Raw genomic sequence first — 13,533 nt, forward strand, 5'->3', positions numbered from 1 at the left:
CGTACAGTACCTGTAACATACACCTCTACCCCGATATAACGCGACCCGATATAACACGAATTCAGATATAACGTGGTAAAGCAGCACTCCGGTGGGGTGTGTGTGTGCACACTCCGGTGGATCAAATCAAGTTCAATATAACGCGGTAAGATTTTTTGGCTCCCGAGGACAGCATTATATCGGGGTAGAGGTGTATTCTATGCCAAATTGCTGATAAGTTTTCTCAAGCTTAGCTCCATTGAAACTTAGTCTTTGTCTGAGAATTATAAGCAATAACGCTAAGGATATTTAGCGTGGTGAGAGCTCGCCATCTTAGCGCACGGCTTCGCTCGTTTGCTCCCTTTGTGGTAGCATCTGAGGGGTTTTATTAAATGTATTCTCTGTTTGCTGCCTCAAATGTCATTTGTCTCATCTCAGGTTGTCATAGATACAGATACAGCCTCTTTCGCCTTCCGGCTCGTGTCACTGGACGACTTGGAGCAGGTGGTCAGCCATATCATCATGTCGCTTAAGAAGGTCTTTCCAGACTCTTTCCCCGGGTAAGGCTGTTCCTGAAACATTTGCTTAATGGTTATAACGGGCCAGACTGCCTTGTCGCTGGCAGAGCTCTGTTGAGACCTCCTAGAGCTCCCTGACCTTATATCCTTGTCATTTTGCGTGTACAGTAACTCCTCGCTTAACGTTGTAGTTATGTTCCTGAAAAATGCTACTTTAAACGAAATGATGTTAAGCGAATCCAATTTTCCCATAAAAATTAATGTAAATAAGGAGGGTTAGGTTCCAGGGATTTTTTTTTCGCTAGACAAAAGACTATATTTGTATATACACATATACACAGTATAAGTTTTAAACAAACAATTTAATACTGTTCACAGCTATGATGATTGTGAAGCTTGGTTGAGGTGGTGAAGTTAGAGGGTGGAAGAGGGAGGGCTATTTCCCAGGGAATGCCTTACTGCTAAATGATGAACTAGCACTTGGCTGAGCCCTCAAGGGTTAACACATTGTTGTGCATGTAGCCTCACACTCTACAAGGCAGCACGAATGGAGGGAGGGGAGACACCATGGCTGAGAAAGACAGAGACATACACAGTGTGTGTGTGTGTGTGTGTGAGAGAGAGAGAGAGATGTGCATTGCCCCTTTAAGTACACTGACCGCACTGTAAGTACACTGCCCTTTTAAGTAAATCAGCAAGTTGAGACAGCAGCTGCTGCCAGCAAGCTCCCTCCGTCCTGAGCCCTGTCCTGTTCCCCCCCTACTCTGTGGAGATGAGGTACAGGAACGGGAGGCAGGAGTGGGGGGATGGGGACACCCTGACAGTAGCACCCCTCTTCCCTCTCCCCCCACACAGCAAGCAGGAGGCTTCCAGGAGCAGCACATGGCAGAGGGCAGGAGCAGCACATGGCAGCTGAACTGCCCAGCAATTGCTAGCCTGCTGGGCAGCTGCCGCACAGGGAACTTAGGGGAGCTGATATGGGGAGCTGATAGGGGGGCTGCCGGTCCACCCTGGTTCCAAGCCCCCACCAGCTAGCTGCAATGGGCTGCTCTTCCTGCAAGCAGTGGACAACGCGGGCGGCTGCCAAACAACGTTCTAAGGGAGCATTGCGCAACTTTAAATGAGCATGTTCCCTAATTGATCAGCAATGAAACATCATTAACTGGGACGACTTTAAGTGAGGAGTTATTGTACAGAATTTAAATTTGGGGCCAAATGTATGTGTGTTACAATGTCCCTTTAATACAAAGGCAGTTGGGCTAGTGGCTGGAGCTCTGGACTGGGTTCTATTCCTGGCTCCACCACTGGCCTGTTGGTTGACCTTGGGCAACTCACTTCACCTCTCTGTGCCTCAGTTTCCCCAACTGTAAAATGGGGATAATGATACGGCTCGCCCTTGTAAACTGCTTTGAGATCTCCTAATGGAAAAGTGCTAGATAAGAGCTAGGGATTATAAGAAAGAACACATAAAGGGTATGGATGGTTACAAAGTAAATTCATATGAAGTGTTCCTAATAGAGTGAGCTCGCCTGTTTCCAGTCAATATAAGCCAATATGTAGGATTGAGGATGTTTTCTTCCTACCACCCCATTTCTTTACTTAACCATGGGTTATTTTTCGTAGAAAACTGCTCAAAAACTATCCCCCCAGTTTGTTCGAGAGAATTCAAAGAATAACAGACTCCCTGAAGGAAATGCTGCAGAATAACCAAGGACCGTGTGGTAATCAGACTTTGCTTTGTGAACATACATCACAGAAAAGCGAAAACACTGTGAAGAGCCCTCACACACCAAGTGGTGGGAGATTTAGCAGCTTGGGGTGGAGTTTTCAAAAGCTCTGGTGACTTCAATGGAAGCAGAGCTAGGGCAATGTGAAGTGCTTTTGGAAAAATCCCACCTTTGCTGTTTAGCAATTAACTTTCATCAGGAAGAAAATAAGTGGCAGCTAACACTGGTGCCCGCAGCCATTTGCCCGTTAGGCACGGTGCATACCATTGGCAGGAGTCTGACCACTTGGAGTCACTCTGGCCAGTGTCATAAGCTGGGAAAAATATTTACATGACATTGGCACCAGTCCTACAAACACTTCCATATGTATTGTATTCCCAGGAGTAGTCCCATTGAAGTCAGTTGCATGTCTGAAGCAGGGTTCTTGTGGAAAAAATACTATGTGACCGTGTAATTAAAGGTTATACCATGATTACACACAAGGGGGCATCATTAAGGTTGTCCATGCAGTTCCTAACTTTTCCAGGCTTAGCTTTGCAATCTTTTTTTATATATATTGCAATATTTTTTCTATAATTTCAATAAGAAAAAGTTTTAAATGGAATTCTGTGATCAAAACATTCTGATTTAAATAAAGGCTCTTTTAGCCTGAGAAGTTTGTGTATTACAAATAATGTCTTGGTCCAGTAAAAGAGGTTAGATAACTCAATGAAAGAAGGAATCAAGATAAGTAATTAATGAGTCAGTCAGTACCAAACAGAGAGGTACCCAATCCATGATTCAGCACTGCGCTGGGAGAAGCGAGGGTTTAATTGGACTTTCCATTCTAGCCCTCTCTTTTCTGGATCCCAAACTGTATTAGTTTCTATCCTTCCCCAAATGTCCCTTTTTCTCTTTCTACATTTCCTCCATGTGCCGCTGCTAACGTTTCTGTCAATATCATCTTCCATTTGTAGGTGGGTTTTCAGAGACATATGCTGCTTTATGTGACTACAACGGCTTCACCTTCAGAGAGGAGATCCAGTGGGTAAGCGTGTATGGAAGCAATTTCAACAGGTCATTTTAAGGACATAACATTAGGGGAGTTCTCAGATGGGTTTTGTACCTATCTGAAACAGTACCTGCTGTCTCTCCAGTTGGTTATAAGCCAACCTTTGGCGGGGGAGGGTTCCGTTTTTGTTTAATTTAGGCAAATTTTGCCTACTTTGCTTGTAATGGAGTGTGCTTGCATGGTTGTCAAGGAAATCTCAGCAGCAATACCAGTCACTAAATAATCAGCACTGGACATTACGTCCCACTGTTGACACTGGAGCGATACAGCTGGACAAAGGGAGCCAAGCAGAGGAAAATGCTGTATAGCAGCACTTGAGAGGATCTCATGAAACCTCCTGAAAATCCTGTACCTTCCTATGAAGTGATGGGAGCTCTGTCCAGGGATGGGACCGGGCTGAAGAGCAGTAAATTCAGTGTGAGGAGCTGGGAGGAGGTACCTAATGACATGGTGCCGAGATCCATGGGAGGTCGTCTTTTTAGCATCTTCATTAACTGTCTGGAAGCACGGTACCTTTGTACCACTCAAGATGTTGCAAACAGCAGTGTGGAAAGAGCAATAATACAAAGGGCTCTGAAATCCAGGAAGAAAATAGGCAATTGAGATTGAAACCAAGAGAGATTTTTAATCATTGAACAAACTATCCAGGGATATGGTGAACTCCTATGTCCTGATGTCTTCAGTTCCAGGCTGGCCACCTCTCTGGAAGAGGTGCTTCAGTCCAACACAAGGACTCAATACTGGGGTAGCTGGGTGTTACACAGGCGGTCCAAGTAGATGATCTAATGGTCCCTCCTGGCTGTATGCATCATAATAGTTCTGGGGGAGAATTACATGGCACAGATCCTCGTGGGCAGGGCGGTCCATGGAAAGAGAGCTAGGCGTGATCAGGAAGAATCAGGTTAGACCCAGCTTTAAAAGAACCGTGGCATGGCATTCAGGGCTGCGTGCTCTCCATCTGGGAAGGAGATGGCAGCCCTGTTCCGTACAGTCCTGGGAAGGCTGCCCCTTGCTTGCTGTGTCCGTTTTCAGGCTCCTTTGGGCCATCCAGCTAGCAGCAAGCTGATGCTCCGCGAAATGAGAGAACAGATGAAGGGGTTGATTTGATGAGAGATTAAATGAACTCCGCCACAGGCGTGTATTTCATGACATGCTGACTAAAGGGGGAGAGGTTGCCAGCTGCAAGCCTTTGGGGTGAAATTGAACAAAGGGAAACCGAGGCTGACTATGAGGGGAAAGTGTCCCAGTGCTGTGAGATCAGTTGAAGTGTGGAGGAGCCATCCCAGGCCAGCAGGCAGCAGTGACGAGTCCTCAGGCTTGGGCTTCAGCCTCTCTTTTTTAGGAACTTCTTCAGAGACGTGTCCTCCTCCTCCTCCTTCCAGCCAGTCCAGGCAGCTTTCAGAGCAGCGATGCCCTGCGGGGACACTGCTGGGCCCAGTCCTTGGCAAGGCCGTGTCCCTAAAATGAATCCCCCAGTCACTGGGCATACTCCTGCCCTTCCCCTGCCCCAGCCCAGGAGGCTTATGGCACAGGCTAAGCCTCGGGCGGGCCTTGACGAGTGTCTGAGGCCTTCCCTCTTTGTGGCCAAGGCCACACAACTTCACGCCCTGACATCAGGGCCTGTTCCGGGTCTCCCTCAGCTGCCAGATCTTCTCCCAGAGATCTCAGGTGCCCACAAAGAGAGGGGCCCAGCCTCACAGAGGTCAGATGCCCTCCCATTGGCCAGCTCGACACATTTGGTCTGTGGCAGGTGCATCCTTCAGACTGCAAGTGGCTGATCTGTGACTTTTTTATGTTGGAGGCGGGTGGGCGGGAATAGTGGGTGTATCAGGGGTGGGTTTCCCTTCCTCTGCTGTAACTTCTCACTGCTGGCTGCTTCCCCCCTCAGGGGAAGTGGATGGCCTTGTCCCTTGGCAGACCATTCAAAGCTGATGCTCATCACATGTCCTGATCAGCACAGTGCTGCGCTGTAACCCGGCCTTGCAGCACTTCTCTGGGCTAACATGCTGACTGTCTGTCTGTTAGGATGTGGACAATATCTACCACAGCCAAGACTGCCGAGAGTTCAACCTGTTGGACTTCGCTCACCTAGAGAGCAGGTGAGTCGCTGCTGAAATCTGTGATCAAGATCATGCAAGACAAAGACAAGTAGCAAAATATGTTGTACCTGTAGCTACCCTGAGAATACCATTATACACAGTGGCCAGCGACCCTTTTAGCTAAATGTGCCCGCAGAGCAGCATTTCCAATTGGATTTGTACAGTACTCTGAAAAGTGACTCTCTATAAAAATGGCCTCTTCTTACTCCCGGATCTGCTCCTCATGTATATTGGAGTCCGATCCGCTGGCTTTAATGACTGAGGGCGGGTCTACATGCAAACTGGCCTGGAAATAACGAAATGGGGTGTAATTCACCCCTTTGTATATTTGTGTGATTCTGACTGTGCGCACTCTTCGATCAACCTGTGTGTGTCTTATTTGGATTTAGATTTGTCACTGGGGGCAAATAAGATTTAAAATCTTTTGGTTTTTTTCCACTGACAAAGTAAATCAAAGCAAGACACTCTTCAGCTGAACTAAGAATGGCCACCTGCACAATTGCCCCAAAAGAACAAAAGCTGTGAGTTACTCTGAGTTATTCTGGGGCCGGTTTGTTTGTAAACAAGCCCTAAGATAAGTGTTTGTTGTTCTTCTTACTCTGGGTATCCCTACAGGACCAGGCCAGCTATGGGAGAATATAAGTGTCAATGGGCGTCAATTAATTTGCCAAGGTGCCTGTTAGATTTTCAAGCTGCAATTTAACAAACTCTATTTACTAATTTGAGGAACGCTATGGCCAGTACGGGGATGGGATTGAACGAGGATAACCACTTTTCATAATAATAAGAACAGCTAGAGTAGCTCTTCCATTGGTAGGTCTCAGAGCACTTTACAAAGGACTCAGAAGCATCATACTTATTTTATCGATGGGGGAGTCACAGTCTCCCAGTCACCCAGCAAGCCAATGGCCCAGACAGGAATAAAACCCAGGGCTCCCAAGTCACAGTCCATTGCTTTACTCACTAGGCAACATTGCCGCGCACTGTACTTTTACTGAGTTCAGGGAGCACTCAATTGCTAATTTTCATGTTAGGTTCCTTTCTGTGCTATTTTTGACAGTACTTTTCAAATCAGGACACTTGGTTGCTCTTAGCCCAATCAATAGGGTTTTTAATTCAGCAAGAATCACTTGGGTCTGTAATCAGTAGGTTTATAGATCAAGGTGATGTACATCACATATTTGAAGCCTGTACCACGTGCACTCTAGTAAGCGATGAACACAGGCCAGTGTCGGGGTCGGGGCCCTGCAGCTATACACAGGAACGATACAAGTCACTCATTTCTCCGTTTTTCTACTACTTCTGTTGATATCCAGTAGATGGCGCAGGTGTATAGCAGACTCCTTTGATCCTTTTGTTATCGGAGGCTTTTTATGTTTCATTCTCAAGGGTTGTATTATGTGAGTGGGGGATGGTCCCGCTATTGTGGGGAACCTCCCTGGACTATACACGACTCCAGTGAAATGGGCTGGCGAAAGGATCTGGGTCCTCGCTCCCACTCCCTTTACCCAGAGGCTGCCTGACCTCGAGGGCTCCCCTTCCACTCTCCTGTGTGGCAGAGTCCTCGTAATCCCAACACGGCTGGGCCCAGAGTTCCTGGGGGGCTCGACCCCCAACCTTGTCGTGGTCACTTAGGCAGGGCTCGGGTGTCCCCACTCCAAGGTGCTCTTTCCACTCTGGACGCTTCCCTGACCCACTGATCATTACATACAGTTTAAGCAAATACAATTTATTAAACGGCAATCAATTAAAAAAAATAAGGAAAAACTGGGAAAGGTTAAAGGAAAGCCCGTCACCCCGCTCTGTGGACCGGGGACGTCACAACCAGCCCCTCTGGAACGGCCGGGCAGTTCAGTCTGTTCCTCACACGGCCCAGGCCCCTGCCCAGGCCCTGGCTGTGCTGCAGGGAGGCTGTGGGTCGGACACTCGCTCTGGCGGTGGCCACACGCCCTCAGGCTCTAGATGGCAGGACCCTTGTTCCCAGCGTTGCCCCCGCCCCGTCAGGGTTACGATCCCCCCAAGTCTGCAGGGCCTCTTGGCTGGGGCGTCTCCCTGTGCTGGGCCTGCTGCCCAGGGTCCCCCTCGCTCTCCCCAGCCGGTCGCTGCACCCAGCTCTGGACTGCTCCAGCTCCACCCTGGCTCTGCCTCAGCGCTGCTGCTGCTCTGCCTCCAGCTCCCTGGGCTGCGCCTCTGGCCCCTCTGGCTGGCACTGCCCTGCTCCGCAGCTCAACTTGGGCCCCTGCTCTCTCCTTAGCTCGGCCCCACTCTGGGAGGAGAGGACCCCTGCCCCCGGCCTCCTGGCTCCCTCATTAGCCTGCCCGCCCTGTCAATTTATCCTTTTACGTAGGGACTGTCCAGTTTGGCTGATGTACATAGCAGAGGGGCATTGCTGGCACATGATGGCGTATATTACATTGGTGGACGTGCAAGTGAATGAACCGGTGATGTTGTGGCTGATCTGGTTAGGTCCTGTGATGGTGTTGCTGGTGTAGATATGTGGCATCGTCCACCAATGTAATATGCGCCATCATATGCCAGCAATGCCCCTCTGCTATGTACATCGGCCAAACTGGACAGTCCCTACGTAAAAGGATAAATGGACACAAATCAGATATTAGGAATGGCAATATACAAAAACCTGAGGAGAACACTTCAACCTCCCTGGCCACACAATAGCAGATGTAAAGGTAGCCATCTTACAGCAAAAAAACTTCAGGACCAGACTTCAAAGAGAAACTGCTGAGCTTCAGTTCATCTGCAAATTTGACACCATCAGATCAGGATTAAACAAAGACTGTGAATGGCTATCCAACTACAGAAGCAGTTTCTCCTCCCTTGGTGTTCACACCTCAACTGCTAGAAGAGGGCCTCATCCTCCCTGATTGAACTAACCTCGTTATCTCTAGCCTGACTCACTCTTGCTTGCATATTTATACCTGCCCCTGGAAATTTCCACTACATGCATCCGACGAAGTGGGCATTCACCCACGAAAGCTCATGCTCCAATATGTCTGTTAGTCTATAAGGTACCACAGGACTCTTTGCTGCTTTTACAGATCCAGACTAACATGGCTCCACCTCTGATATCTGTAGACAATGTGGCTTTAAAATGTGGATTGTTGGTCTGTTCTGAGCCAACAGAGATGGGGGGAATAGAGTGAGAGCTTTCTTGTTTAGAGGGCAGATGGAACTATTATTATTAATAGTATCTAGTAGGGCTGTTGAGCGATTAAAAAAATTAATCACAATTAATCGCGCGATTAAAAAAATTAATGGTGATTAAACAATAATAGAATACCATTTATTTAAATATGTTTGAATGTTTTCCACATTTTCAAATATATTGATTTCAATTACAACACAGAATACAAAAGTGTACAGTGCTCACTTTATATTTATTTATGATTACAAATATTTGCACTGTAAATACCAAAATAAATAGTATTTTTCAATTCACCTCATACAAGTACTGTAGTGCAATCTCTTTATCATGAAAGTTGAACTTACAAATGTAGATTTTTTTGTTACATAATTGCACTCAAAAACAAAACAATGTAAAACTTTAAAGCCAACAAGTCCATTCTGTCCTACTTCTTGTTCAGCCAATCGCTCAGACAAACAAGTTTGTTTACATTTACAGGAGATAACGCTGCCCACATCTTAATTACAATGTCACCTGAAAGTGAGAACAGGCGTTCGCAAGGCACTATTCTAGCTGGCGTCGCAAGATAATTATGTGCCAGATGTGCTAAAGATTCATACGTCCCTTCAGACTTCAACCACCATTCCAGAGGACATGTGTCCATGTCGATGACGGGTTCTGCTCGATAACGATCCAAAGCAGAGCGGACCGACACATGTTCATTTTCATCTGAGTCAGATGCCACCAGCAGAAGGTTGATTTTCTTTTTTGGTGGTTCGGGTTCTATAGTTTCGCATTGGAGTGTTGCTCTTTACGACTTCTGAAAGCATGCTCCATAGCTTGTCCCTCTCAGATTTTGGACAACACTTCAGATTCTTAAACCTTGAGTCGAATGCTGTAGCTATTTTTAGAAATCTCACATTGGTACCTTCTTTGCATTCTGTCAAATCTGCTGTGAAAGTGTTCTTAAAATGAACATGTGCTGGGTCATCATCAGAGACTGCTATAACATGAAATATATGGCAGAATGCAGTTAAAACAGAACAGGAGACATACAATTCTCCCTAAAGGAGTTCAGTCTCAAATTTAATTAATGCATTTTTTTAATGAGCATCATCAGCATGGAAGCATGTCCTCTGGAATGGTGGCCGAAGCATGAAGAGGCATATGAATCTTTAGTACATCTGGCACGTAAATACCTTGCAACACTGACTATAAAAGTGCCATGCCTGTTCTCACTTTCAGGTGACATTGTAAATAAGAAGAGAGCAATGTTATCTCCTGTAAATGTAAACAAACTTGTTTGTCTTAGCCATTGGCTGAACAAGAAGTAGGACTGAGTGGACTTGTAGGCTTTAAAGTTTTACATTGTTTTGTTTTTGAGTGCAATTATATAACAAAGAAATTTACATTTGTAAGTTCAACTTTCATGATAAAGAGAAAATTGAAAAATACTATTTTGCTTATCATTTTTACAGTGCAAATATATGTAATAAAAATAATATAAAGTGAGCACTGTACACTTTGTATTCTCTGTTGTAATAGAAATCCATATATTCAAAAATGTAGAAAAACATCCAAAAATATGTAATAAATGTCCATTGGTAGTCTATTGTTTAACAGTGTGATTAATCGTGATTAATTTTTGTAATCACAATGAATTTTTTTTAGTTAATTGCATGAGTTAACCGCGATTAATCGACAGCCCTAGTATCTAGTCAAGACGTGGTTAAGATCTCTACCTCTCACAAGGGGGCACTGGAGTTTGTTTCTGTGGGCCCTGCAGGGCCAGCCCAGCCTCGGGGCAGGTGCTGGAGTCTGTTCTGGCCCACACATCATCAACAGAGCTGTTTACTAAGTTCCTTTGCAAACCCACTGAAGAGAATGTGGCCACATGGGGTACGGCTACACTGCAATAAAAGACTGGCTGGCCCGAGTCAGCTAACGTGTTGTGTGGGGCTATAAAACTGCAGTGTAGATGTTCAGGCTCTGGTTGGAGCCTGGGCTCTGTGACCTACCCCCTTCTCAGGGTCTGAGAGCCTGGATCCCAAACATTTACACTGCCCTGTAAGTCAATTGACTGCCCAGTAAATCCTCACCCACCTGGCACAGCAGAGCTTTCTCCCTTTGCCATCCCGGACTGGCACTTTCAGTGCGCGCACTCTGGGGGAGCACAAGCATCGCTGGATGTCCTGGTCATTGTGGTGCACACAGCTCCTCTGGGCCTAGCAAGGCAGGGGACATGTGCCACTGTGGATGTCTACAAAAACAACAAGGAGTCTGGGGGCACCTTAAAGACTAACAGATTTATTTGGGCATAAGCTTTCGTGAGTAAAAACCTCACTTTTTCGGATGCAACCGAAGAAGTGAGGTTTTTACTCACGAAAGCTTATGCCCAAATAAATCTGTTAGTCTTTAAGGTGCCCCCAGACTCCTTGTTGTTTTTGTAGATACAGACTAACACGGCTACCCCCTGATACTTGTGGATGTCTGGTTCATTAGGGCCAGGCTTGAGCTCAGCAAACAAACATAGAAGCCCTGATGAACTAGAGAAGCACCTAGAGCAGTTGTGACCAGTGGCAGGATTTCACTTGCTTCTCAGCTGGAGTAGCCAGGGATGTAGTAGGTCTAGTCCAGCCTTAAAGCAGTGGTCAGAGTGCAGAATACTCCAGCTTCTATGGGTAAGTCATGGCTTTAAAATACCATGTGCAACCTGACTCAATGGTTCTTCACCATGTCTCCAATCAGTCAGTCTGTGCCGTAACTCTTGCTAATTGTTTCATTGCTGTGTCCCGCTGCAGAGACGTAGCCCTTAGCATCACGGCGCTGTCGTTTAACCTGTGGTTCACAAAGCTGTACTGTAAGGACTTCAGGCTGGTGAGTATGAAGAGCGGTGACCGGAATGGTAATGAACCGCTGTCCCGTAAGCGATGACACAGCTTTCAAAGAGACTTTCCTCTCTCCTAGAATCTGGAGATTTCTGAACAGCTTCTGTACATGATCAGCAAATCGGTGAAACTGGAGGAGCTGGTGCTGGAAAACAGCGGGTTAAAATAGTAAGGAAAGGGAATTTGTACATGTGCTGTCTCTTTTAAAGGATGCTGGGTAGCATTTTAAAAGCCTGCGCAGGCAGTAGCTTGCTGCATGTTTTCACCGGCTGTTCTCTGCCTCGTCCATCGTCAGCGGGTAGAATAGCAGAAATGCAGGGCTGACACTGAATTATTGTCTGCATATTAAATTATCAACTGATGCTAAATCAGCTGCCCTTGACTTCTGGTCGCCTTTTAAGGCAGGGGAGGGCAAACTACAGCTCGCAGGCTGGATCCGGCCCATCAGGGCTTTCAGTCCGGCCTGCGGGATTGCTCCCTGCCTGCCCTGGCCCCGCACCACTCCCCGAAGTGGCCGGCACCATGTCCCTGCAGTCCCTGGGGAACGGGGGGAGCAGATGGCTCCGTGTGCTGTCCTCGCCAGCAGGCACCGCCCCCCGCAGTTCCCATTGGCCAGGAATGGGGAACTGCGGCCAATGGGAGCTTCGGGGGTGGTACCCGCAGGTGAGGGCAGCACGCGGCAGAGCCACCTGCCACACCCCACTCCCAGGAGCCATTGCTGGACATGCTGGCCACTTCCGGGAGCAGCACGGGGCCAGGACAGGCAGGAAGCCTGCCTTAGCCCCACTGCGCACCACTGCCATCCCGGAGCCACTTGAGGTAAGTGGTGCCATACCGGAGCTCGCACCCCGAATCCCTCCAGCACCCCGCACCCCAACCCCCTGCCTTGAGCCCCCTAACCCCCTGCCTTGAGCCCCCTGCCACACCCCTCCTGCACCCCAACCCCCTGCCCTGAGTCCCCTCCTGCACCCCGCACCCCTCCTGCACCCCAACCCCCATGCTCTGAGTCCCCTCCTGCACCCCGCACTCCCTCCCGCACCCCAACCCCCTGCCCTAGCCCTACATTCATGGCCCTGCATGCAATTTCCCCACCCAGATGTGGCCCTCGGGCCAAAAAGTTTGCCTGCCCCTGTTTTAAGAGGATGAATTTAAATATCCAAAAACTGGGAAAGGGAAAAAAAATTCTCGTAATAGAGTCACAGTAACTTGCACTGTAGGCATGGATGATGGCTAGATTATTATTATAGCTGGGAATTTCAGAGGTATCCAGATCCAAACAAAAATCCATGGGATTAGTGATTTAGGAGCGTACATCCCATTTTGAAAAGCCATGTATGTGCTTTAGGTAATGTTAGCTCAGCTGTATGGCTGATTCATCCAGAGGGCTGCTTCACATCGGGAAGAGCTCATGGATGTGCCAGGGTATGGCCCATGAAGGCAGATGTCTTTGTTGGGTTCCTGCTGTTGAGTGTTTAAATTTGCAGCCCTGGTTTTGCAGTAATGTATTTGTTTAACTATAATTTTGAGAGAAGAGAGAAACTGCCCGTTCCTCGCAGGGTTCCCCTCTGCATGACTCAGCCAGGCTCTGAAGTTCACCCCAGCAGGGAATGGCCCGGGCAGAGGAATTTCACACCTCTGCTACTCTTTGGCTGGAGACAACTTTCTGCTGTGTTACATCCAGCACGGCAGAAAAGTGCCCCCTGTGGCTGTGCATGGCTGGGCTTGGCTCTGACCAGAGCCGTGGCTGGGATGGCGGCATTGCTGAGAGAGCTGGCTGCCACCTTTGCTGCAGGTGTAGCACGAGCGATCGCTCAGTACCCTAGGGACCGATCGGCGTAATGCATCCGGCCCCCACCGCTTAGTGCCTCTGCTTCCCCACCCCCAGCCTGGCGCTGCCCCAGAGGCACGATGCGACCCCAGCACTATTTCCCTGTGACGGGTTGTGAGACGGTTGGTGCCTGGGTGCCTGGCCGCGTTGGGAATATGCCAAGGCTGGATGTGTTGTAAAGTGAGATCCATTCCCTTGCAGTGAATTTGCCCAGAGGATGGCCCAGGCGTTAAGAGGAAACCCGGACTCGGCTCTAAGCACCATCAGCCTGGCTGGCAACCAGCTGGAGGACAAAGGTACC

At 48.0% G+C, this 13,533-nt stretch overlaps 1 protein-coding gene across 1 annotated transcript in view; it reads left to right on the plus strand.

Annotated features, from left to right (window-relative positions):
- CARMIL2 (capping protein regulator and myosin 1 linker 2) overlaps positions 1–13,533 on the plus strand; it is a 138,205-nt gene that overhangs the window by 13,461 nt on the left and 111,211 nt on the right. Inside the window, 7 exon segments of the mRNA XM_054048586.1 lie at positions 418–539; positions 2,121–2,218; positions 3,181–3,251; positions 5,301–5,374; positions 11,318–11,393; positions 11,484–11,572; positions 13,434–13,528. Coding sequence (XP_053904561.1) covers positions 418–539; positions 2,121–2,218; positions 3,181–3,251; positions 5,301–5,374; positions 11,318–11,393; positions 11,484–11,572; positions 13,434–13,528 — 625 coding nt within the window.

The sequence above is a fragment of the Malaclemys terrapin genome, chromosome 14 (assembly GCF_027887155.1).
Source record: "Malaclemys terrapin pileata isolate rMalTer1 chromosome 14, rMalTer1.hap1, whole genome shotgun sequence".
In the NCBI taxonomy this organism is placed as follows: domain Eukaryota; kingdom Metazoa; phylum Chordata; order Testudines; family Emydidae; genus Malaclemys; species Malaclemys terrapin.